At 51.5% G+C, this 25,114-nt stretch overlaps 1 protein-coding gene across 4 annotated transcripts in view; it reads left to right on the forward strand.

Annotated features, from left to right (window-relative positions):
* The first annotated feature begins 844 nt into the window (after positions 1-844).
* LOC122564841 (nuclear receptor subfamily 6 group A member 1) overlaps positions 845-25,114 on the forward strand; it is a 426,486-nt gene continuing 402,216 nt past the window's right edge. For 2 of the 4 annotated variants that reach the window (XM_087998432.1, XM_043720172.2), the window contains exons 1-2: positions 881-1,007; positions 2,619-2,672. Coding sequence is in view for 1 of the 4 variants with exons in the window: in XM_043720165.2 (XP_043576100.1) it covers positions 941-1,007 (67 nt within the window). In the remaining 3 variants the exon portion in view is untranslated. Of the gene's footprint in view, positions 1,008-2,618; positions 2,673-25,114 lie in introns of all 4 variants that reach the window. The other 2 variants (XM_043720165.2, XM_087998431.1) reach the window with 2 other exon arrangements.

A 25,114-nucleotide genomic window follows, 5' to 3' on the forward strand; every position in this document is an offset into this window, starting at 1 on the left:
GCAATAAAGTTTAAAACTCAGATCAACAAGTCCTGGATGTAAATGTATTTTCTCGCTGTCCACTTCTGAGTTTGTGCAGAATTTTATTATTGTTCTTTACAAATAGAAGTAACATCCAAGTACAGTTTGCATTTTTTGCAGAACTAGTGATAGTTGTCCAAACATGGAAACTTTTCACATTTAATCTCGATAGATTTTGATTTACTCGGAGATAATTGATTATTTTTACTGCAACATATTTCCTAACTTCTGTACACAAACTCCAAGACCCACTTATTTAATATGCATTTAAGTTTCAAAACAGCAGAGACTACTTCAAACCGTTGAGACTTCATTTAAACAGAGGGATTGGCTTTGTTGGTCCAATTATTCGAGGATAGGTGGGAGATCAGCAGACATTTCACAATATTTTATCAACAGAATAAAGAGGGTAAAGTTCATGCTAGGGTCAAAAGCAGCTACACTCCTTCATTTCCATTTCACACGAAAATATCAACGCACAGTTTACAGTTGTTTCCTTCCAAATCGCCCGTAGCAATACATTCTGACACCTCTGTCGTGTTTGAAAGGACACCGGCTGCATGCAGCCCATTGTTCCAGATCGGGCTATGAAGGCAACAATCACTATGCTCTGACAATGCGTTGGAATGCTGGGACCAGAGGTTCGGGCTTTGCCTGATTCGCGCAGCCTCTGTCCTACGCCCGGGACGGGGGGGAGAGGCGGGGGTGGAGCCGAATGTGTTTCTGTCGGGAGGGGGGGGAAAACAACAAATCTCAGGGTGCGATGCGCTTGCGTGAGGTGCTGGGCTGTTACCAGCGCGAGCAGCTTGTAGTCTAACCGAGCGTCATCAATGTGCACGAGAGTCGGGCTAACCGCCTGACAGGTAAACATCATGGGCGACGTGTGCTGAGATTACTGTGAGGGCAAAACATCAAGAGCATGGAGATTGAAAAAAGAACGAATGGCTACAAATACGAAGAAAAAAACGGCATAAAACCCATTGGCAGTAAGTTATTTGTTTTCTATTCTCAGATTTTGAAGTTGTGATAAATGATTGCTGTAGTAAGAAATGTACCGATAATGGTGGTCAGTTGCACGCTCAGGCTTGTCAATTTCGTTTGTATTCAACTGTTTACCATTGTTTTCAAAGTCCGAACGATAACTATTTGCTTAAAAGGTATGTTTATCTATTCTCCGTGCTGATTATAACAGTGGGGTCCCGTCGTTTCTAAAATGCACGTATGTTTTTTTTCAAGAGGTTTCTTTAAGTGCCATTTTAAGTTTAATTTTGAGGTCGAATGCAGATGGGGACATTTAATAGAAATGTGTTTCTCTGCAGTGATGAGTCTTTGTAAGGTCGTAAAACGTGAACTTTTGAACTTGAAAGCGCCCTGAAGCAATTAAGAGAAGGCATAATAAGGACACCGCCGAATTACAAAGGATGTATAAAAAGAATAGGAAAAGGCATCCATCAAAATAACATCATATAATACAAATACATTCATCTAAGTCGGAGTTGGGTTACATAAATGCGATGTTTTAACGGGTATTGAGATTCAAATTAATTTTAGAGTCGATCACATTGAAGTTAATAACATTTTGAAAAGTAAAACTTGAGAATTTTAAGTTGAAATCACGTTTTTGAATTTAATTTTTTTTCGATAGAAGTGTGATATAATTTGATTGAGGCTTAAAATTTGGATTTTAACAAGTGTGAAGTATATCTTATTGTTATGAAATGTCAACTTTTTTGTTTCAGTTTTTGAAGCAGTTTCTTCTGGAGTGATGCTACTTTTAGATGCCTCTTAATTTACAATTGGTCATTCTGTTTTTTAGATGGTTTGTCCATACTTGCAATCACATTACCTTTTTTTCTAATGGCTGAAATGTTTTCTTAATTTTAGAAATGCTTCCATTTGAAGTTCTTTTAACAATGGAAGAAAATGCTTATTTTGAAAATGTTAGAATTTCCAAGTTTAGAAACTGATGGGAATTGAATTTGCAAGTTTGTCATTACCCTATTTTTGCTATTTTAGGCCTGATAAAGTTTTACTTTGTCCTTGAAACAACATCGTTTTCCAGTTTGTATGTGGACATAATTTACTTTTTGTTAAATTTAATTCTTATAAAATGAGTAGTAATAAAAGACATGGATGGTTTAGCTGATTGTATCCTCTGAAGATAATATGTAAAGTTAATGAATTGTATCTTATTTACTTGAATATGCATTGTGGACATGTGCACCAGATGGACTGCAGAGAAGGTGACTCATGACCACCTTCTCAAGAGCAACTGGGATGATCAATAAATTCTGGTGCTGTAATGCCCACATCCTGTGAACAAACAAATATAAAAAAAATAAGACTTAAAAGTACTTCATAGCTAATTGAAGAAAACTAAGCAATAGGAACACAACTGATTAGTACTTCAGGAAAGAACATGCCTCACTGTGAAGGTAGCCATCTGCATTTTAGGCTCCGAGTAACATAATTGAACAAGATATGACTGAAAGTTTTCTTGAAAGGGAGAAAAATATTGAATCCTAACATATTTTGCCAACTTCTTTTTTAAAAGTTTACCAAATCTGTCTTTTGTGCATTGTGAATTAATTCTGCAGGTAACAACTGTCTTCAAGGCCATGCAAACTTGAAAGTAGGATCCTGTTTTTAAGGTGGGATTGCTACTCACTCTCAATCCTTTGTGTTATGTGAATTACTGATTTTGTTGCTGTTCTTTTGTGGGGGAGAAAGCAGTTAGGTTTTATTCTGGGACTTAAGGGGAAGGAATTAAATGTGTATTTTGTCTAAATCTAGTGAGTTTCATCTTCATGATGTCTGTGTTTAAGAATCATAAAATTTTACAGTATAGAAGGTAACTAGTTGTCCCATCGTGTCTGTATTGGCTCCCAAAAGAGCTAAAAGCTAGTCCATTTCTCCAACCCTATTGCTACAGCCTTCTAAATTCATCACTCTCAAATATATATTTGACTGTCTTTTGAAATATTGTAAAGAATTTATCTCCACCACTGCCACAGGTAGTGCATTCCAAATCCTAATAATTCTCTGAATAAAAACATTTATCCTCAACTCACTTGTAGGTTTCTTGCTGATATCTTGAAATTCTGACCCCTAGCTGGTGACATACCAATGAGTGAAAACAGAATATCTTTTACCCTGACAAAATTATTCATCACTTTGAACACCTCAATAAAGTCACCTCTTAATCTTCTCTATTCCAAGGATAATAAACCCAATTTCTCTCATCTTTCCTTCCATCTAAAATCCCTTATTTCTGGTATAATTCAAGTAAATTTGTTTCCAGAGCTTTGCATCAGCCTTTCTTAAATAAGGTAGCCAGAACTGAACACAATACTCCAAATGTAGTCTGACCAATGATTTCCAGAGGTATAGCATCACTTCATTGCTTTAAACTCTCTCTCTGTTGTTTTAAACTGAAGGACCTTATAAGCTTTCTTAACAGCCGTTTCAACTTGCAAAGCTACCTTCAGGGAAATGTGCATGTGTCCCGTGGTTCCTGTGCTCCTGCATTCCCTCAAAGTTGCACTATTGAGGCTGTATTGTTTCTGTGTTTCTTCTACAAAAATGCATTACCTCAGTTCTCCGCATTGAAATTCATCTGCCAGGTGTCTGCCCATTTGGCCAACTTGTCAATGTTAAGTTTGCACATCCCCCATTTGAAAGAGGAAATTCCATTGCGGAATTAATCTTATAGCACTTTGTATGTAAGCACTGTTCAGGAGCATGTATGGATAAAACATTAATTTTAAAAACCATGAAAATGTTCAGTGTTCCAAAATATTGAGAAAACCAGTTGTGATGTTGTCATTTTGAACCTGAAATTTATTTTATGTAATGATTTATTAACTGCTGGTTCTTAGTAACACACTGGCTATTTTGTTATTTGACCTTTAACCTTTCTACATCTTGATCAAAAGAATGTGTGTTAGAGAGGGGGAGGCCTGGCTTATCTGTTAATCTAATGTTAACAAAACACTAATGCAAAAATGGAGGTAGTTGTGATTCTCGCAAATTAATTGCCAATACTTTGCCTTTTTCTGTACTTTACAATGATGGAAGTAATATACAATATCTTTATAACCTACTGCATATTGTGTTTTGTTCAAGTGGCTTTTGCATGATATCCAAAGCAATAAGATTGGTGTTCTGTGAAAAAATAAATATCCTTTTATCAATACGTAAAGGGCTGAGAAATACATAGGGCTTTCAGTCCATAGCTAAATGCTTAAGATTCTGGAACTAGGTGTGTGTTTTCAATTTGGTGTGTTACATTTTTAGGAGATGCTTTAGGCTTGTTGGAATGTTTGTCTCTACATAATATCAAAGAAAACCATTTTGCAGATAAATAGCTGGAAATGAGATGTGGTGCAGATTCTTTAACTCGTGTGGTCATTTTACAATTTGGCTTATTAATTGTAATTGTGTTACATGTGGATCTGGGGGAAATAATGTAACCATTTGGAAAAATTAAAGTTTGAAGAAATGAGTAAAGTGTGGTATCTGTAAATACACGGGGGAACTAAGTTAGGATACAATGCCATGTTTCATTGGAATAACCTTTTTTAAAATTTAGTTATCTATAATTTTAAAATTATATATGATTTTCAGCATAATCTAAGAAGTAGTGATATTTAATGGGCAGACTTTATTGGTGGAGAAAGTGAGGTCTGCAGATGCTGGAGATCAGAGCTGAAAATGTGTTGCTGGAAAAGCGCAGCAGGTCAGGCAGCATCCAGGGAACAGGAGAATCGACGTTTCGGGCATAAGCCCTTCTTCAGGAATCATTTTCCTGCAGACTTTATTGGTGGTCTGTTTCCACATTTCAAATATAACTTGTTTGTAAGTAATACTTGGAGTTAAGTATAAATTCCTTTTTTGCTAGAGTAAACGTTCTAATTCATTAATATAGATGTAATATGAACTACAACAGGGTGGCACGGTGGCTCAGTGGTTACCATTGCTAGCTTACAGCGACAGGAACCTGGATTCAATTCCTGTCTTTGTGGAGTTTGCACATTCTTCCCGTGTCTGCGTGGGTTTCCTCCAGGTGCTCTGGTTTACTCCCGCAATCCAAAAGATGTGCAAGTCAGGTGAATTGGCTAAGCTGAATTGTCCATAGTGTTAGGTGCATTAGTCAGGGGTAAATGTAGGGGAATGAGTCTGGGTGGGTTACTCTTCGGAGGGTCGGTTTGGGCTGAAGGGCCTATTTCCATACTGTAGGGAATCTAATCTAATCTTTTATAATAATCAGAAATTAAAATCTGCTAACTTCTATTGTGCCACAGAGCATTTTCTTAACATTTCTTGACATCCAGTGGTGATCATCTATCTCTATGTAGTAACCTTGAGACAAATTTAATTCTTGGTTTTGGGGACAAACAAACAAGTATCCTTTTTTTTAGTCAATTATAGTTTGGATTGTCGGGATGGTTGAAAGTGGAAAAATTTACATTCAGATAATCAACTTGTTTTGAAGGTAGGCTAGAAGCAACTTTTAACCATCAAGTCACAATGTGTTTGATCTGGAACTGGACTTCTTCATGCTCTTTAACATTGAGGTTATATAGGCACCAAGCATCTTTGTGTGTGCCCATGCATCTCTTTTTTTTGTGCTACTCCATCAGTTAAGAAAGCTTCTAAGATCCTTCAGTTTAAAACAACAGGGAGAGAGTTCAAAGCCACAAAGTGATGCTACACCTCTGGAAATGATTGGCCAGATTACATTTGGAGTATTGTTCAGTTCTGGCTACCTTATTTAAAGAAGGCTGATGCAAAGCTCTGGAAAAGCAGATTTGCTTGAATTATACCAGGAATAAGTGATTTTAGATGGAAGGAAAGATGAGAGAAATTATGTTTATTATCCTTCAAGTAGAGAAGATTAAGAGGTGACTTTATCTGTGTGTGATACTTTATCTGAGTCCTCTGCAACACAACTAACTCATTTGCATCCTTCCCCCTCAAAACTGATACACCTGTTCCCCTTTTCCCTTGGCCTCGCTGTAGCTCACTTGAGCTGAGATACTCGTCACCTGATGATATTTGCCACTGCTGTCTCGAATATATGTGGTGCTAGTACCTGAGTTGGTGGATGCATGATTCTGGTCAATTGATGATGTTTCTTTATCAAACATTTGATGTTGTGCACCCTTCAACATAAGGCTGCACTGGCTGACTGTGGTACTTCTGTGATATCCAAAGGCATAAGTGTACAAAGGAGGTCACAGTGAAGGACAAAGGGATTAGGTGAAAAACAAACTTGGTAAGAGACATTTGTCGATACATTCACTGACCTTGACCACTTGAATCATTTTTGTGGCACTGAAGCCATGTCTTCAGGGACTAACTTTTGTGCTTACCTGCTTCTACTCCCTTCATGATGTTTGCTAAAGACCTCTGAATCACCTGCAGAAATAAGATATCTGTCCTTTCCACCACCTCCCTTGAGGCTTCCAGTGCTGCATCTAAACCATTGGAACTGTTAGTGTTCCAATAGACTGCATCAAGCGTTTTCATCAATTGCTGTAGCCAGATTTTACCTTGCCTTTAAAAGGTACCAGTTACATTTTTGATAACTGAATTCCAACAAAGTATAAGTTGAAGAGAATTAAGTATGATACTGTTGTAAAATTATGAATGTGTCGTAAGGGATACATAATGGTTCTTTCTCGCACATTTGAAATTGAACAATTTGTATATTTTGTGCTACACTGCACTGTCATTGAGCAGGCAGAATGATGTTTCAGTGATACCTTGATCATCTTGACAGGGAGATTTCCTTATGCGCAGTAAATGGCACCTGAGTTTTTAGACCATAACATTTTATTTTTGCTTTTCCTCCTTTAAAAGCCAATGGATTATTCTAAGGCAGTCAAGAACTAGAGGGCAAAGGTTTAGGGTGAGAGGGGAAAATTTAAAAGGGACCTAAGGGGTAACTTGCTTCACACAGAGGGTGTTGCGTGTATGGAATGAGCTGCTAGAGGAAGTGGTGGAGGCTTGTACAATTACAACATTTAAAAGGCATTTGGATGGATATATGAGTAGAAGGGGGTTAGAAGGATATGGGCCAAGTGCTAGCAAATGGGACTAAATTAGGTTGGGATAACTGGTCGGCATTGACGAGTTGGACCGAAAGGTCTGTTTCTGTGCTGTATATCTCTATGATTCTAAGACATGGTCCTGCCACTGTTGCCAGACCTCCTAGTATTACTGAGATAGGTAGTGTATATCCAGTTACTCAATCGTGGGAGTGGGTGTGAAAGCTAGTAATCCTGTTCTTGCTCACTTCCAGCATGGTCATTCAAAACAACTGTGAGCGGATAGCCTTGTATTACCTTCTTTCGTTCAGGGGGTTAATTATGAAGCTCTCACCACTGCCTCTAGCAGAGATCAGCTAAATCAGCATAGATAAGGAAACCATCTGAGGGTTACTCTTTGTGACTCAAACTTCCAGTTCATTGTTGTATGAACTTTGTGTTTGAAAATGGGTTATTACTTAATACCTAAATCTTTAACAGCAGAAATATCTTGTGTAACTAAATTCCATCAAAAGGTAAATTGAAAAGCAAGTCAAATATGATTGTTGTAAAGTTACGTATGTGTTGTAAGGGATATGGAAAGGCTCTTTCTGGCATATTTAAAGTTATTGCAAGTGTTTTATTTCAGTAAATAAGAGAACTTACTTCCTAGTCTGTACTTCTTGAATGCGAAGCAAAATGTTTATCCAGCTGATAGTAGCTGCTCAAAGAGAGAGGCTTTAGTTGTGCAGTCTAGTTTCAGTCACAGTAATTTGCATAAGAACAGGATTAAAATCTTGGCTGCTGTAGTTTAGAGAACTCTAGTCTTCTTTCGGGTGTGTGGTATTGCTTTGATCCCTCTGTAGACCTCAGGTCATTTCATTGAATATTTGCAATAGCAAAAAAAAACTACATGAGTTCTGTGTCCAAAGGCAGGTCTGACCCATAGCTTCACAATCTTCACCACCCTTCAGGTAAGGAGCGAGTTCCTAATTCCAGGAATGAGAATCAAACCCATGCAGTCTGGCATAAATCTGATCCATACTGGCCACCCATCTAACTGAATCAAACAACATCATCCTGTTTCCCCACACAGATGCGCACACACCATGTTTTAAAAAAAGTTTGAGTTGCTGTGGCAACACTACTTTCCACATGTAGCTTAGATAATGAAAGTAGAGGCTATGATTTTGTTCTTCACATAGATGGTCATAGATCTCTCCCTTTCTTACTATCTGGCATTAGCAAATGTTTGAAGAATGTACATGTAACACTGGACCTGTTTATGTTGGGACAGCCTGGAATGGAACTTGAACCTGGAGGTTCTGGCTCAGAAGCAGATATGTTACCCTTTGTACCTCAAGATCTCCAAAAAAGAATACTATCTTTGCTAATCATTTTAAAGTCTTAATCTTCAACTATTTAATCAAAACAGGTGAAGCATTGGCTGTTTTGCTCTCTCTCCAGAGACTGCTTGACCTGCTGTGGGCCTTCAGCATTTTTTGTTTGTTTCAGATTGTTAGCTGCTGTAATATCCCACTTTGAGTAGCCCGGTATGTTATTGGTACTGATATTTGGCAACATAATTATGATTGTAGGGTTTACTGTGGAGCAGATCCAGCAGTACAAAAGTGTTGTAGCTGGACCCTCCTGAGGATTGTGTCTGTCATCCATCGCGATGTGAATTTAATGATGCAATGAAGTTCTCCTGTACTCAGTATATGGAGTAGCTTAATCATTCAGGTGGTATGTGAGGTAATAATACTAGGGTATAGCTGTTGGTTTTAGGCTGTTAAAGAATCATTAGTTTAACAAAAGTGCCTCAATTTTAATGTAATAATGGCATCTGTCTTTTTCACTAACTGCAAAGAAGTTCTCCCTCATAGATTTTCTATATTTTATAATTTATTTCTATATTCCAGGACTGATCCTTTCCCAAAATTTGACGTCTTTGTAACTCAGTATCTTTGTTTTCATTCAGAACTACCCAGCTTGATTTTCTTCTGACCCACAGTCTCTGTATACTTTTATCTTGCTCTGTCCCTAACACCATTAACTTCAAGATCTGTCTTCAAATCCCCCATAGTCTTTCAAAACCCAACCAAACCAATCTCTTCTAACCAAGCTTATTTTTTCTGAATATAGAGCACTGTTTGTTCTTCAGCCTACTACCAGTGCCCACTTCTTCAATCATTAAACCCTTTTCTATTGGCACTCACGCCGTAAACTACTTTGTCATGCTACCCTTTGCAAAGTCGCTTAAAAATCCTATCTCTTCAACTGTGCTTTTGGTCTACCCAGCCCCCATTCTTTTTGTCTCCTGTATCTGTCATGTTGTAAAATGTTTTAACATGTAATCTTTGCAATTAGCCCTTTGGATTGAGGTGGTTGTTTCTTTTCTCAAAGTCCTGTGCCTTTAACAAGGCTGGGATACACAGGAGGTGTCTGTTTAGCAATGCATGTTTTCTGGAGCTTACTTTACTACATTAGGAAGTTGAACAGGAACTATCCAGAGTTTCTCACGAAATTAAGTGGTCGTTTTTTGCAAGCTTTTTAGGATTTGGTGCATGAGGTTCTGCAGTATGATGGAGAGGGTAAACAATTAGTGTGATATAATGATATTTTCCCTTCTCTTGTATGCTTGTAAACCACTCTGAGATGTTTATAAGGTGCAATTACAAACAAGGGAAACAATTGTAATAATTTAAATGATTTGGAGATGTTGGACTGGGGTGTACAAAGTTAAATCAGGTGATTGATGAAGGAGCGTCGCTCGGAAAGCTAGTGTGCTTCCAATTAAACCTGTTGGACTATAACCTGGTGTTGTGTGATTTTTAATGTGATAATTTAATTTATCTTTTCATAGAGGGAAGTGTAACTAAGAATCTTCCAAGAATGAACTTATGGAGCAAAAGTTACATTTTTCTTCTTTAAAAAAGGTTTCGTCAGCAATACTTATAAGAATTCCACTTTGCATCTTGAAATGTTTGGATATTATGACCTTCAGATTGTTACTTTTGTAAATACCAATGTGGGTTAATAGAATAGGTAGTTATTCATAGTTATTTGAGTCATCAGATTAGGATAACTTTGATGTGTTCCTACTATATCTGCCATTTTGCATCCATTTACCTTGAACAGTAAGTGTACAAAATGGTTTGATGCATAATTAGGTTTCCACTGTGGTAGAACACCAAACGAATAAACCAAAAGAATTGTAGATGCTTGAAATCAGAAACCGGTCTGACCTTTTTCTAGCAATTTCTGTTTTTTGTTTTTGTTACACTGTAGTGAACATTTTTTTTGGCAGGCTTGTGGATAAGCCTCGAGACTAAATGTGTTGTTCAGTTCCATATCTCATTACTGTATTCAGCCGACTTTTCAAGGTGATGAGCATTTGACTGAAGGCAGTATCACCTTTTTAAATGAGTAATATGATGTAAAATGCCTTTACAGTTATTGTCCTGAAATGTCCTTCATACTAAATATTACATGAACATTATATTCATATTTTTTAGAGTTGTAAAAGTGGTAATGTACCTCTTTATGTGCCACCTAATTTCTTCACAATAGTGTTCCTAATTATCTTTGCTTTCATCTGCACTTTCTTTGGAAACTTTGCATGCATAATTGAATACAGGACCAAAATTGGGCAAATCATTCCAACTGCAATATTTGCATGAGGCATTTCAAGAAAAAAAAATACAGGTTCCTGGTAAGAATCTAAAGAAAGAGAACAGGCAAGATGGGTGGGGTGGGAAGCCTTGGAGGAGAGTTGAGTGTGAGGAAGATTGATGAAAAGATTTAAAATTTTATCTTGAAATGAGGTTCTGAACACACATTCCTGCCATCGCTAAGACTAATTTATTTTCATGGAGTGATAGAGATGTATAGCATGGACACAGACCCTTCAGTCCAACCCATCCATGCTGACCAGATATCCCAACCCAATCTAGTCCCACCTGCCAGCACCCAGTCCATATCCCTCCAAACCCTTCCTATTCATATACCCATCTAAATGCCTCTTGAATGTTGCAATTGTACCAGCCTCCACCACTTCCTCTGGCAGCTCATTCCATACATGTACCACCCTCTGTGTGGAAAATGTTGCCCCTTAGGTCTCTTTTATATATTTTCCCCTCTCACCCTATGCCCTCTAGTTCTGGACTCCCCGACCCCAGGGAGAAGACTTTGTCTATTTATCCTATCATGCCCCTCATAATTTTGTAAACCTCTACAAAGTCGCCCCTCAGCCTCCGATGCTCCAGGGAAAACAGCCCGAGCCTGTTCAGCCTCTCCCTATAGCTTAAATCCTCCAACCCTGGCAACATCCTTGTAAATCTTTTCTGAACCCTTTAAAGTTTCACAACATCTTTCCGATAGGAAGGAGACCAGAATTGCACGCAATATTTCAACAATGGCCTAACCAATGTCCTGTACAGCCGCACCATGACCTCCCAGCTCCTGTACTCAGTACTCTGACCAATAAAGGAAAGCATACCAAATGCCGCCTTCAATATCCTATCTACCTGCGACTCCACTTTCAAGGAGCTATGAACCCGCACTCCAAGGTCTCTTTGTTCGGCAACACTCCCTAGGACCTTACCATTAAGTGTATACGTCCTGCTAAGATTTGCTTTCCCAAAATGCAGCACCTCGTATTTATCTGAATTAAACTCCATCTGCCACTTCTCAGCCCGTTGGCCCATCTGGTCCAGATCCTGTTGTAATCTGAGGTAACCCTCTCATCATCCTTCTTCACCTTGTCTCAGCTTTTCTGTTGCTGGAACTCACATTCATGCATTTGTTACCATTAAATATTACGTTTATGGTGTATTCCTACCATGATGTCCTCCCACATACTACCCTCTGTAAACCTTTAAGTCATCCAAAGTTCAGGAGTCTGCGTATTAACTTGCACAATATCCTGTTCACCTGTCACCCCTGATTGAACAACATTTTAATTTTAAAATTCCCATTGTTTTCAAATCTGTTAGGAGTCTCTTTCTCCTTCCTTTCTGTGTAATCTCCTCCAACCCCACAGTCTGTATCACTCCAAGAGAGTGTTTAACAAACTTTTTCCCAATATAACTTCATTTTGGTTGAAAATAGGCATAGAGGTAGGCAGGGAGTACTCTGGTGAAAGACCTAGGATGGTGCATTGCTTAAGTAAAAGGCACTGGGGTTTTTAAGTCATGATTCATGACCAACATCAGTTGATCCGTCCACACCCACCACTATTTTTTAAAGACAAATTATACTTGTGGCTAACATCATTACTTGGTGGAACACTGCCAGTCATGCACAAAATCAGCGTTCACTTTTAACTCTCATCTAGCAGAAAGTGCCATTTATCAAACTAATCACTTCATCTTGATGTTCAATTAACTACAATGCTTTATAGGTAATTTAACTAAATTAATAACTGCTCATTCATGATGAGATCTGTAAAGAGTACATCACAATTAAAGTTGCTTTGCTCCAATAATTTATGAACAGACCAAGTGATAAACATTTTAGATTTCATGCCAATTTAATGATCTCAGTGATTGCTTATGGTGTTTAATTTCTGTTTCCTTTGAGGTCTCTTAATAATATACAATGCTAGTCTTGAACTGCCTTTGGCCCATCTCACTGGTACTACACAATAGCCTTAAGATACAATACTTTCAACTCTTTGTAAAGCTCTTGATGCACTTTCATTAATGGTGTGTCATTTAATTGCATGTGTGTATGTGCAGATAGATCATGATGGTTATCTTTTGTGGAGGCACCATATATCCACCTCTGGGAACACAGTAATTAAAAATAACTGCAAGAATTTAAAGGATTACACAGCTGTTGGCACATAGTTAAAAATCCACAGTAGCCATTGTTACCCTGGAACTCATGACTGCAAAACTTTGTCACTCAGGCCATTATTTGGGATGCAGTTCTCCAAGACCGGTACGTGCCTGTAATTTTGAATTCATGACCAACCTGATTTTAATTGTTCCATTATTGGCAGCATTCAGCTTCCTGGTCCCAAAGGCCTGGAATTCCCTCCGAGCACCGTGAGGTGGCACGGTGGCTCAGTGGTTAGCACTGCTGTCTTACAGTGCCAGGGACCCAGGTTCGATTCCAGCCTTGGGTGACTGTCTGTCTGTGTGCATGGGTTTCCTCTGGGTATTCCGGTTTCCTCCCTTAATCACAAAGATGTACAGGCTAGGTGAATTGGCCATGCTAAATTGCCCATAGTGGGCAGGGATGTGTAGGCTAGGTGCATTAGTCAGGGGTAAATATAGGGTAGGGATTCTAATTTTCAGTTCTCTACCCTGCCTTGTTCCTTTTAAGATGATCCTCAGAACATGTGTCTGATCATGTTTTTGATGAACTTGCATGGCTCAATGTCATACTTGTTTCTCTTAATTTTTTATTTCACAGGATTTGGGTGTCATTAGCTAGGCCAGTACTTGAAGGGTATTGATGAAAGAACCTTGATGAGTTGCATCTGTAAAGTACGTTGGGAGGTTTTATTACATCTGGCTACTGTCCCTTCCTCTGTTTTTCTCTCTCTCACCTGTACCTGAGTACAGATTGATGGTTTATTCCAGTTGATGGTGCTCTTCCTTTTTCAGTGCCTCGCTCTCTCGCTCTCTCGCTCCTGTATGCATGCATACAGGATGTGAAAATAAACCAGGAGGCTTTTATGTGGCCGTACATTATGCATGCTCCAGAACTGTCCCCTGAAACATTGCTTCAAGAATTCTAAAATGTACTTAATGACGTTTCTGGTGACTGTTGCTGTTCATGAGCTGCTCAAGGCTAGTGAGGTTGTTTGTTTTATGTGAAAGGGTAGGCCTTATCCCTGAGCTGCTATTCTCGAAGTTCCTTGAAGGATAGAATAGTTTTGGAGAAGGTTGATTTGCTGCAGGACAAAGGTATCATGACAACTGCCTGTAAAACTACTAAGACTTGTGTGATCTTCTTGTATCAATCACAAACTATTGTTCCTTAACAGAGGGCAATAGGCAACTCTGATTAAATGACAAGTACTAAGCTGATATTAACCACAAGCTCACTAAATTTTTTGATATCTCTCTCTCGCGCGCGCTGTCTCTCTCTCGCGCGCGCTGTCTCTCTCTCGCGCGCGCTGTCTCTCTCTCGCGCGCGCTGTCTCTCTCTCGCGCGCGCTGTCTCTCTCTCGCGCGCGCTGTCTCTCTCTCGCGCGCGCTGTCTCTCTCTCGCGCGCGCTGTCTCTCTCTCGCGCGCGCTGTCTCTCTCTCGCGCGCGCTGTCTCTCTCTCGCGCGCGCTGTCTCTCTCTCGCGCGCGCTGTCTCTCTCTCGCGCGCGCTGTCTCTCTCTCGCGCGCGCTGTCTCTCTCTCGCGCGCGCTGTCTCTCTCTCGCGCGCGCTGTCTCTCTCTCGCGCGCGCTGTCTCTCTCTCGCGCGCGCTGTCTCTCTCTCGCGCGCGCTGTCTCTCTCTCTCGCGCGCTGTCTCTCTCTCTCGCGCGCTGTCTCTCTCTCTCGCGCGCTGTCTCTCTCTCTCGCGCGCTGTCTCTCTCTCTCGCGCGCTGTCTCTCTCTCTCGCGCGCTGTCTCTCTCTCGCGCGCTGTCTCTCTCTCGCGCGCGCTGTCTCTCTCTCGCGCGCGCTGTCTCTCTCTCTCGCGCGCGCTGTCTCTCTCTCGCGCGCGCTGTCTCTCTCTCGCGCGCGCTGTCTCTCTCTCGCGCGCGCTGTCTCTCTCTCGCGCGCGCTGTCTCTCTCTCGCGCGCGCTGTCTCTCTCTCGCGCGCGCTGTCTCTCTCTCGCGCGCGCTGTCTCTCTCTCGCGCGCGCTGTCTCTCTCTCGCGCGCGCTGTCTCTCTCTCGCGCGCGCTGTCTCTCTCTCGCGCGCGCTGTCTCTCTCTCGCGCGCGCTGTCTCTCTCTCGCGCGCGCTGTCTCTCTCTCGCGCGCGCTGTCTCTCTCTCGCGCGCGCTGTCTCTCTCTCGCGCGCGCTGTCTCTCTCTCGCGCGCGCTGTCTCTCACTCTCGCGCGCTGTCTCTCACTCTCGCGCGCTGTCTCTCACTCTCGCGCGCTGTCTCTCACTCTCGCGCGCTGTCTCTCACTCTCGCGCGCTGTCTCTCACTCTCGCGCGCTGTCTCTCACTCTCGCGCGCTGTCTCTCACTCTCGCGCGCTGTCTCTCACTCTCGCGCGCTGTCTCTCACTCTCGCGCGCTGTCTCTCACTCTCGCGCGCTGTCTCTCACTCTCGCGCGCTGTCTCTCACTCTCGCGCGCTGTCTCTCACTCTCGCGCGCTGTCTCTCACTCTCGCGCGCTGTCTCTCACTCTCGCGCGCTGTCTCTCACTCTCGCGCGCTGTCTCTCACTCTCGCGCGCTGTCTCTCACTCTCGCGCGCTGTCTCTCACTCTCGCGCGCTGTCTCTCACTCTCGCGCGCTGTCTCTCACTCTCGCGCGCTGTCTCTCACTCTCGCGCGCTGTCTCTCACTCTCGCGCGCTGTCTCTCACTCTCGCGCGCTGTCTCTCACTCTCGCGCGCTGTCTCTCACTCTCGCGCGCTGTCTCTCACTCTCGCGCGCTGTCTCTCACTCTCGCGCGCTGTCTCTCACTCTCGCGCGCTGTCTCTCACTCTCGCGCGCTGTCTCTCACTCTCGCGCGCTGTCTCTCACTCGCGCGCGCTGTCTCTCACTCGCGCGCGCTGTCTCTCACTCGCGCGCGCTGTCTCTCACTCGCGCGCGCTGTCTCTCACTCGCGCGCGCTGTCTCTCACTCGCGCGCGCTGTCTCTCACTCGCGCGCGCTGTCTCTCTCTCTCGCGCGCTGTCTCTCACTCTCGCGCGCTGTCTCTCACTCTCGCGCGCTGTCTCTCACTCTCGCGCGCTGTCTCTCACTCTCGCGCGCTGTCTCTCACTCTCGCGCGCTGTCTCTCACTCTCGCGCGCTGTCTCTCACTCTCGCGCGCTGTCTCTCTCTCGCGCGCGCTGTCTCTCTCTCGCGCGCGCTGTCTCTCTCTCGCGCGCGCTGTCTCTCTCTCGCGCGCGCTGTCTCTCTCTCGCGCGCGCTGTCTCTCTCTCGCGCGCGCTGTCTCTCTCTCGCGCGCGCTGTCTCTCTCTCGCGCGCGCTGCTGTCTCGCGCGCGCTGCTGTCGCGCGCGCTGCTGTCGCGCGCGCTGCTGTCTCTCGCGCGCGCTGCTGTCTCTCTCGCGCGCGCTGTCTCTCTCGCGCGCGCTGTCTCTCTCTCGCGCGCGCTGTCTCTCTCTCGCGCGCTGCTGTCTCTCGCGCGCGCTGCTGTCTCTCGCGCGCGCTGCTGTCTCTCGCGCGCGCGCTGTCTCTCTCGCGCGCGCTGTCTCTGTCTCTCGCGCGCTGTCTCTCTCTCTCGCGCGCTGTCTCTCTCTCGCGCGCGCTGTCTCTCTCTCGCGCGCGCTGTCTCTCTCTCGCCCGCGCTGTCTCTCTCTCGCCCGCGCTGTCTCTCACTCGCCCGCGCTGTCTCTCTCTCGCCCGCGCTGTCTCTCACTCGCCCGCGCTGTCTCTCACTCGCCCGCGCTGTCTCTCACTCGCCCGCGCTGTCTCTCACTCGCGCGCGCTGTCTCTCACTCTCGCGCGCTGTCTCTCACTCGCGCGCGCTGTCTCTCTCTCGCGCGCGCTGTCTCTCACTCGCGCGCGCTGTCTCTCTCTCGCGCGCGCTGTCTCTCTCTCGCGCGCGCTGTCTCTCTCTCGCGCGCGCTGTCTCTCTCTCGCGCGCGCTGTCTCTCTCTCGCGCGCGCTGTCTCTCTCTCGCGCGCGCTGTCTCTCTCTCGCGCGCGCTGTCTCTCTCTCGCGCGCGCTGTCTCTCTCTCGCGCGCGCTGTCTCTCTCTCGCGCGCGCTGTCTCTCTCTCGCGCGCGCTGTCTCTCTCTCGCGCGCGCTGTCTCTCTCTCGCGCGCGCTGCTGTCTCTCTCGCGCGCGCTGTCTCTCTCTCGCGCGCGCTGTCTCTCTCTCGCGCGCGCTGCTGTCTCTCTCGCGCGCGCTGTCTCTCTCTCGCGCGCGCTGTCTCTCTCTCGCGCGCGCTGTCTCTCTCTCGCGCGCGCTGTCTCTCTCTCGCGCGCGCTGTCTCTCTCTCGCGCGCTGCTGTCTCGCGCGCTGCTGTCTCTCTCGCGCGCGCTGCTGTCTCTCGCGCGCGCTGCTGTCTCTCTCGCGCGCGCTGTCTCTCTCTCGCGCGCGCTGTCTCTCTCTCGCGCGCGCTGCTGTCTCTCTCGCGCGCGCTGTCTCTCTCTCGCGCGCGCTGTCTCTCTCTCGCGCGCGCTGTCTCTCTCTCGCGCGCGCTGTCTCTCTCTCGCGCGCGCTGTCTCTCTCTCGCGCGCTGCTGTCTCGCGCGCTGCTGTCTCTCTCGCGCGCGCTGCTGTCTCTCGCGCGCGCTGCTGTCTCTCGCGCGCGCGCTGTCTCTCTCGCGCGCGCTGTCTCTGTCTCTCGCGCGCTGTCTCTCTCTCTCGCGCGCTGTCTCTCTCTCGCGCGCGCGCTGTCTCTCTCTCGCGCGCGCTGTCTCTCTCTCGCGCGCGCGCTGTCTCTCTCTCGCGCGCTGCTGTCTCTCTCTCGCGCGCTGCTGTCTCTCTCTCGCGCGCGCTGTCTCTCACTCGCCCGCGCTGTCTCTCACTCGCCCGCGCTGTCTCTCACTCGCCCGCGCTGTCTCTCACTCGCGCGCGCTGTCTCTCACTCTCGCGCGCTGTCTCTCACTCGCGCGCGCTGTCTCTCTCTCGCGCGCGCTGTCTCTCTCTCGCGCGCGCTGTCTCTCTCTCGCGCGCGCTGTCTCTCTCTCGCGCGCGCTGTCTCTCTCTCGCCGCGCGGCTGTCTCTCTCTCGCGCGCGCTGTCTCTCTCTGCGCGCGCTGTCTCTCTCTCGCGCGCGCTGTCTCTCTCTCGCGCGCGCTGTCTCTCTCTCGCGCGCGCTGTCTCTCTCTCGCGCGCGCTGTCTCTCTCTCGCGCGCGCTGTCTCTCTCTCGCGCGCGCTGTCTCTCACCTCGCGCGCGCTGTCTCTCACTCGCGCGCGCTGTCTCTCACTCGCGCGCGCTGTCTCTCACTCGCGCGCGCTGTCTCTCACTCGCGCGCGCTGTCTCTCACTCGCGCGCGCTGTCTCTCACTCGCGCGCGCTGTCTCTCACTCGCGCGCGCTGTCTCTCACTCGCGCGCGCTGTCTCTCACTCGCGCGCGCTGTCTCTCACTCGCGCGCGCTGTCTCTCACTCGCGCGCGCTGTCTCTCACTCGCGCGCGCTGTCTCTCACTCGCGCGCGCTGTCTCTCTCTCTCTCGTGCGCGCGCTGTCTCTCTCTCTCGCTCGTCCTCTCTCGCGCGCTCTCACGCTCTCTGTCTCTCTCTCGCGCGCGCTCTCTCTCTCGCGGTCTCTCGCGCGCGCTCTCTCGCTGTCTCTCTTGCGCGCAGTCTCTCTCTCTTGCGCGCAGTCTCTCTCTCGCGCGCTGCTGTCTCTCGCGCGCTGCTGTCTCTCGCGCGCTGCTGTCTCTCTTGCGCGCTGCTGTCTCTCTCGCGCGCGCTGTCTCTCTCGCGCGCGCTGTCTCTCTCTCGCGCACGCTGTCTCTCTCTCGCGCGCGCTGTCTCTCTCTCTCGCGCGCTGTCTCTCTCTCTCGCGCGCTGTCTCTCTCGCGCGCTGTCTCTCTCGCGCGCTGTCTCTCTCGCGCGCTGTCTCTCTCGCGCGCTGTCTCTCTCGCGCGCTGTCTCTCTCGCGCGCTGTCTCTCTCGCGCGCTGTCTCTCTCGGCGCGCTGTCTCTCTCGCGCGTTGTCTCTCTCGCGCGCTGTCTCTCTCGCGCGCTGTCTCTCTCGCGCGTTGTCTCTCTCGCGCGCTGTCTCTCTCTTGCGCGCTCTCTCTCTCGCGCGCTGTCTCTCTCTCTCGCGCGCTGTCTCTCTCTCTCGCGCGCTGTCTCTCTCTCGCGCGCTGTCTCTCTCTCGCGCGCTCTCTCTCGCGCGCTGTCTCTCTCGCGCGCTGTCTCTCTCGCGCGCTGTCTCTCTCGCGCGCTGTCTCTCTCGCGCGCTGTCTCTCTCTCTCGCGCGCTGTCTCTCTCTCGCGCGCGCTGTCTCTCTCTCGCGCGCGCTGTCTCTCTCTCGCGCGCGCTGTCTCTCTCTCGCGCGCGCTGTCTCTCACTCGCGCGCGCTGTCTCTCTCTCGCGCGCGCTGTCTCTCTCGCGCGCTGTCTCTCTCTCTCGCGCGCTGTCTCTCTCTCTCGCGCGCTGTCTCTCTCTCGCGCGCGCTGTCTCTCTCTCGCGCGCGCTGTCTCTCTCTCGCGCGCGCTGTCTCTCTCTCGCGCGCGCTGTCTCTCTCTCGCGCGCGCTGTCTCTCTCTCGCGCGCGCTGTCTCTCACTCGCGCGCGCTGTCTCTCACTCGCGCGCGCTGTCTCTCACTCGCGCGCGCTGTCTCTCACTCGCGCGCGCTGTCTCTCACTCGCGCGCGCTGTCTCTCACTCGCGCGCGCTGTCTCTCACTCGCGCGCGCTGTCTCTCACTCGCGCGCGCTGTCTCTCACTCGCGCGCGCTGTCTCTCACTCGCGCGCGCTGTCTCTCGCGCGCGCTTTCTCTCGCGCGCGCTGTCTCTCGCGCGCGCTGTCTCTCACTCGCGCGCGCTGTCTCTCACTCGCGCGCGCTGTCTCTCACTCGCGCGCGCTGTCTCTCACTCGCGCGCGCTGTCTCTCACTCGCGCGCGCTGTCTCTCACTCGCGCGCGCTGTCTCTCACTCGCGCGCGCTGTCTCTCACTCGCGCGCGCTGTCTCTCACTCGCGCGCGCTGTCTCTCACTCGCGCGCGCTGTCTCTCACTCGCGCGCGCTGTCTCTCACTCGCGCGCGCTGTCTCTCACTCGCGCGCGCTGTCTCTCACTCGCGCGCGCTGTCTCTCACTCGCGCTGTCTCTCTCTCTCTCGTGCGCGCGCTGTCTCTCTCTCGCGCTCGTCCTCTCTCGCGCGCTCTCACGCTCTCTGTCTCTCTCTCGCGCGCGCTCTCTCTCTCGCGGTCTCTCGCCGCGCGCTCTCTCGCTGTCTCTCTCTTGCGCGCAGTCTCTCTCTCTTGCGCGCTGCTGTCTCTCTCGCGCGCGCTGTCTCTCTCTCGCGCGCGCTGTCTCTCTCTCGCGCACGCTGTCTCTCTCGCGCGCGCTGTCTCTCTCTCTCGCGCGCTGTCTCTCTCGCGCGCTGTCTCTCTCGCGCGCTGTCTCTCTCGCGCGCTGTCTCTCTCGCGCGCTGTCTCTCTCGCGCGCTGTCTCTCACTCTCGCGCGCTGTCTCTCACTCTCGCGCGCTGTCTCTCACTCTCGCGCGCTGTCTCTCACTCTCGCGCGCTGTCTCTCTCTCGGGCGCGCTGTCTCTCTCTCGGGCGCGCTGTCTCTCTCTCGGGCGCGCTGTCTCTCTCTCGGGCGCGCTGTCTCTCTCTCGGGCGCGCTGTCTCTCTCTCGGGCGCGCTGTCTCTCTCTCGGGCGCGCTGTCTCTCTCTCGGGCGCGCTGTCTCTCTCTCGGGCGCGCTGTCTCTCTCTCGGGCGCGCTGTCTCTCTCTCGGGCGCGCTGTCTCTCTCTCGGGCGCGCTGTCTCTCTCTCGGGCGCGCTGTCTCTCTCTCGGGCGCGCTGTCTCTCTCTCGGGCGCGCTCTCTCTTGCGCGCACTCTCTCTTGCGCGCTCTCTCTCTTGCGCGCTCTCTCTCTCGCGCGCTGTCTCTCTCTCTCGCGCGCTGTCTCTCTCGCGCGCTGTCTCTCTCTCGGCGCGCTGTCTCTCTCTCGGGGCGCTGTCTCTCTCTCGGGCGCGCTCTCTCCCTCTGGCGCGCTGTCTCTCTCTCGGGCGCGCTGTCTCTCTCTCGGGCGCGCTGTCTCTCTCTCGGGCGCGCTGTCTCTCTCTCGGGCGCGCTGTCTCTCTCTCGGGCGCGCTGTCTCTTGCGCGCTCCTCTCTCTTGCGCGCTTCTCTCTCTCGCGCGCTGTCTCTCTCTCTCGCGCGCTGTCTCTCTCTCCGCGCGCTGTCTCTCTCGCGCGCTGTCTCTCTCGCGCGCTGTCTCTCTCGCGCGCTGTCTCTCTCGCGCGCTGTCTCTCTCGCGCGTTGTCTCTCTCGCGCGCTGTCTCTCTCTTGCGCGCTCTCTCTCTCGCGCGCTGTCTCTCTCTCTCGCGCGCTGTCTCTCTCTCTCGCGCGCTGTCTCTCTCTCGCGCGCTGTCTCTCTCTCGCGCGCTCTCTCTCGCGCGCTGTCTCTCTCGCGCGCTGTCTCTCTCGCGCGCTGTCTCTCTCTCGCGCGCTGTCTCTCTCTCTCGCGCGCTGTCTCTCTCTCTCGCGCGCTGTCTCTCTCTCTCGCGCGCTGTCTCTCTCTCTCGCGCGCTGTCTCTCTCCTCGCGCGCTGTCTCTCTCTCTCGCGCGCTGTCTCTCTCGCGCGCTGTCTCTCTCTCTCGCGCGCTGTCTCTCTCTCTCGCGCTGTCTCTCACTCTCGCGCGCTGTCTCTCACTCTCGCGCGCTGTCTCTCACTCTCGCGCGCTGTCTCTCTCTCGGGCGCGCTGTCTCTCTCTCGGGCGCGCTGTCTCTCTTCTCGGCGCGCTGTCTCTCTCTCGGGCGCGCTGTCTCTCTCTCGGGCGCGCTGTCTCTCTCTCGGGCGCGCTGTCTCTCTCTCGGGCGCGCTGTCTCTCTCTCGGGCGCGCTGTCTCTCTCTCGGGCGCGCTGTCTCTCTCTCTCGGGCGCGCTGTCTCTCTCTCGGGCGCGCTGTCTCTCTCTCGGGCGCGCTGTCTCTCTCTCGGGCGCGCTGTCTCTCTCTCGGGCGCGCTGTCTCTCTCTCGGGCGCGCTGTCTCTCTCTCGGGCGCGCTGTCTCTCTCTCGGGCGCGCTGTCTCTCTCTCGGGCGCGCTGTCTCTCTCTCGGGCGCGCTGTCTCTTCTCTCTCGCGCGCTCTCTCTCTTGCGCGCTCTCTCTCTCTCGCGCGCTCTCTCTCTCGCGCGCTGTCTCTCTCTCGCGCGCTGTCTCTCTCTCTCGCGCGCTGTCTCTCTCTCTCGCGCGCTGTCTCTCTCTCTCGCGCGCTGTCTCTCTCTCTCGCGCGCTGTCTCTCTCTCGCGCGCTGTCTCTCTCGCGCGCTGTCTCTCTCTCTCGCGCGCTGTCTCTCTCTCGCGCGCTGTCTCTCTCTCTTCTCTCTTCCTGTCTCTCTCGCGCGCTGCTCTCTCTCCGCGCTGTCTCTCTCTCGCGCGCGCTGTCTCTCTCTCGCGGCGCGCTGTCTCTCTCTCGGGGCGCGCTGTCTCTCTCGCGCGCTGTCTCTCTTGCGCGCTGCTCTCTCTCGCGCGCTGTCTCTCTCTCTCGCGCGCTGTCTCTCTCTCTCGCGCGCTGTCTCTCTCTCTCGCGCGCTGTCTCTCTCTCGCGCGCTGTCTCTCTCTCTCGCGCGCTGTCTCTCTCTCCGCGCGCTGTCTCTCTCTCGCGCGCTGTCTCTCTCTCGCGCTGTCTCTTCTCTCTCTCGCGCGCTGTCTCTCTCGCGCGCTGTCTCTCTCTGCGCGCTGTCTCTCTCTCTCGCGCGCTGTCTCTCTCGCGCGCTGTCTCTCTCGCGCGCTGTCTCTCTCTCGCGCGCTGTCCTCTCTCGCGCGTTGTCTCTCTCTCGCGCGCTGTCTCTCTCGCGCGCTGTCTCTCTCGCGCGCTGTCTCTCTCGCGCGCTGTCTCTCTCTTCGCGCGCTGTCTCTCTCGCGCGCTGTCTCTCTCGCGCGCTGTCTCTCTCTCCGCGCGCTGTCTCTCTCGCGCGCTGTCTCTCTCGCGCGCTGTCTCTCTCGCGCGCTGTCTCTCTCGCGCGCTGTCTCTCTCGCGCGCTGTCTCTCTCTGCGCGCTGTCTCTCTCGCGCGCTGTCTCTCCTCTCGCGCGCTGTCTCTCTCTCTCGCGCGCTGTCTCTCTCTCGCGCGCGCTGTCTCTCTCTCGCGCGCCCTCTCTCGCGCTGTCTCTCTCGCGCGCTGTCTCTCTCGCGCGCTGTCTCTCTCTTTCGCGCGCTGTCTGTCTCTCTCGCGCGCTGTCTCTCTCTCGCGCGCTGTCTCTCTCTCTCGCGCGCTGTCTCTCTCTCTCGCGCGCTGTCTCTCTCTCTCGCGCGCTGTCTCTCTCTCTCGCGCGCTGTCTCTCTCTCGCGCGCCGCGTGTCTCTCTCTCGCGCGCGCTGTCTCTCTCTCGCGCGCGCTGTCTCTCTCTCGCGCGCGCTGTCTCTCTCTCGCGCGCGCTGTCTCTCCTCGCGCGCGCTGTCTCTCACTCGCGCGCGCTGTCTCTCACTCGCGCGCGCTGTCTCTCACTCGCGCGCGCTGTCTCTCACTCGCGCGCGCTGTCTCTCACTCGCGCGCGCTGTCTCTCACTCGCGCGCGCTGTCTCTCACTCGCGCGCGCTGTCTCTCACTCGCGCGCGCTGTCTCTCACTCGCGCGCGCTGTCTCTCACTCGCGCGCGCTGTCTCTCACTCGCGCGCGCTGTCTCTCACTCGCGCGCGCTGTCTCTCCGGCGCGCTGTCTCTCGCGCGCGCTGTCTCTCGCGCGCGCTGTCTCTCGCGCGCGCTGTCTCTCACTCGCGCGCGCTGTCTCTCACTCGCGCGCGCTGTCTCTCACTCGCGCGCGCTGTCTCTCACTCGCGCGCGCTGTCTCTCACTCGCGCGCGCTGTCTCTCACTCGCGCGCGCTGTCTCTCACTCGCGCGCGCTGTCTCTCACTCGCGCGCGCTGTCTCTCACTCGCGCGCGCTGTCTCTCACTCGCGCGCGCTGTCTCTCACTCGCGCTGCTCTCTCTCTCTCGTGCGCGCGCTGTCTCTCTCTCGCGCTCGTCTCTCCTCGCGCGCGTCCCACGCTCTCTCTCTCTCTCGTCTCTCTCTCGCGCTCTCGCTCTCTCTCTCGCGCGGCTCTCTCTCTCGCGTCTCTCGCGCGCTCTCTCGCTGTCTCTCTCTTGCGCGCAGTCTCTCTCTCTCGCGCGCAGTCTCTCTCTCGCGCGCTGCTGTCTCTCTCGCGCGCTGCTGTCTCTCTCTCGCGCGCGCTGTCTCTCTCTCGCGCACGCTGTCTCTCTCTCGCGCGCGCTGTCTCTCTCTCGCGCGCGCTGTCTCTCTCTCGCGCACGCTGTCTCTCTCTCGCGCGCGCTGTCTCTCTCTCTCGCGCGCTGTCTCTCTCGCGCGCTGTCTCTCTCGCGCGCTGTCTCTCTCGCGCGCTGTCTCTCTCGCGCGCTGTCTCTCTCGCGCGCTGTCTCTCACTCTCGCGCGCTGTCTCTCACTCTCGCGCGCTGTCTCTCACTCTCGCGCGCTGTCTCTCACTCTCGCGCGCTGTCTCTCTCTCGGGCGCGCTGTCTCTCTCTCGGGCGCGCTGTCTCTCTCTCGGGCGCGCTGTCTCTCTCTCGGGCGCGCTGTCTCTCTCTCGGGCGCGCTGTCTCTCTCTCGGGCGCGCTGTCTCTCTCTCGGGCGCGCTGTCTCTCTCTCGGGCGCGCTGTCTCTCTCTCGGGCGCGCTGTCTCTCTCTCGGGCGCGCTGTCTCTCTCTCGGGCGCGCTGTCTCTCTCTCGGGCGCGCTGTCTCTCTCTCGGGCGCGCTGTCTCTCTCTCGGGCGCGCTGTCTCTCTCTCGGGCGCGCTCTCTCTTGCGCGCACTCTCTCTTGCGCGCTCTCTCTCTTGCGCGCTCTCTCTCTCGCGCGCTGTCTCTCTCTCTCGCGCGCTGTCTCTCTCTCGCGCGCTGTCTCTCTCTCTCGCGCGCTGTCTCTCTCTCTCGCGCGCTGTCTCTCGGGCGCGCTGTCTCTCTCTCGGGCGCGCTGTCTCTCTCTCGGGCGCGCTGTCTCTCTCTCGGGCGCGCTGTCTCTCTCTCGGGCGCGCTGTCTCTCTCTCGGGCGCGCTGTCTCTCTCTCGGGCGCGCTGTCTCTCTCTCGGGCGCGCTGTCTCTCTCTCGGGCGCGCTGTCTCTCTCTCGGGCGCGCTGTCTCTCTCTCGGGCGCGCTGTCTCTTGCGCGCTCTCTCTCTTGCGCGCTCTCTCTCTTGCGCGCTCTCTCTCTCGCGCGCTGTCTCTCTCTCTCGCGCGCTGTCTCTCTCGCGCGCTGTCTCTCTCGCGCGCTGTCTCTCTCGCGCGCTGTCTCTCTCGCGCGCTGTCTCTCTCGCGCGTTGTCTCTCTCGCGCGCTGTCTCTCTCTGCGCGCTCTCTCTCTCGCGCGCT

Source organism: Chiloscyllium plagiosum, unplaced genomic scaffold (genome assembly GCF_037043375.1).
Source record: "Chiloscyllium plagiosum isolate Xiang-an unplaced genomic scaffold, Cpla_swu_hap1 HiC_scaffold_21, whole genome shotgun sequence".
Taxonomy (NCBI): Eukaryota; Metazoa; Chordata; class Chondrichthyes; order Orectolobiformes; family Hemiscylliidae; genus Chiloscyllium; species Chiloscyllium plagiosum.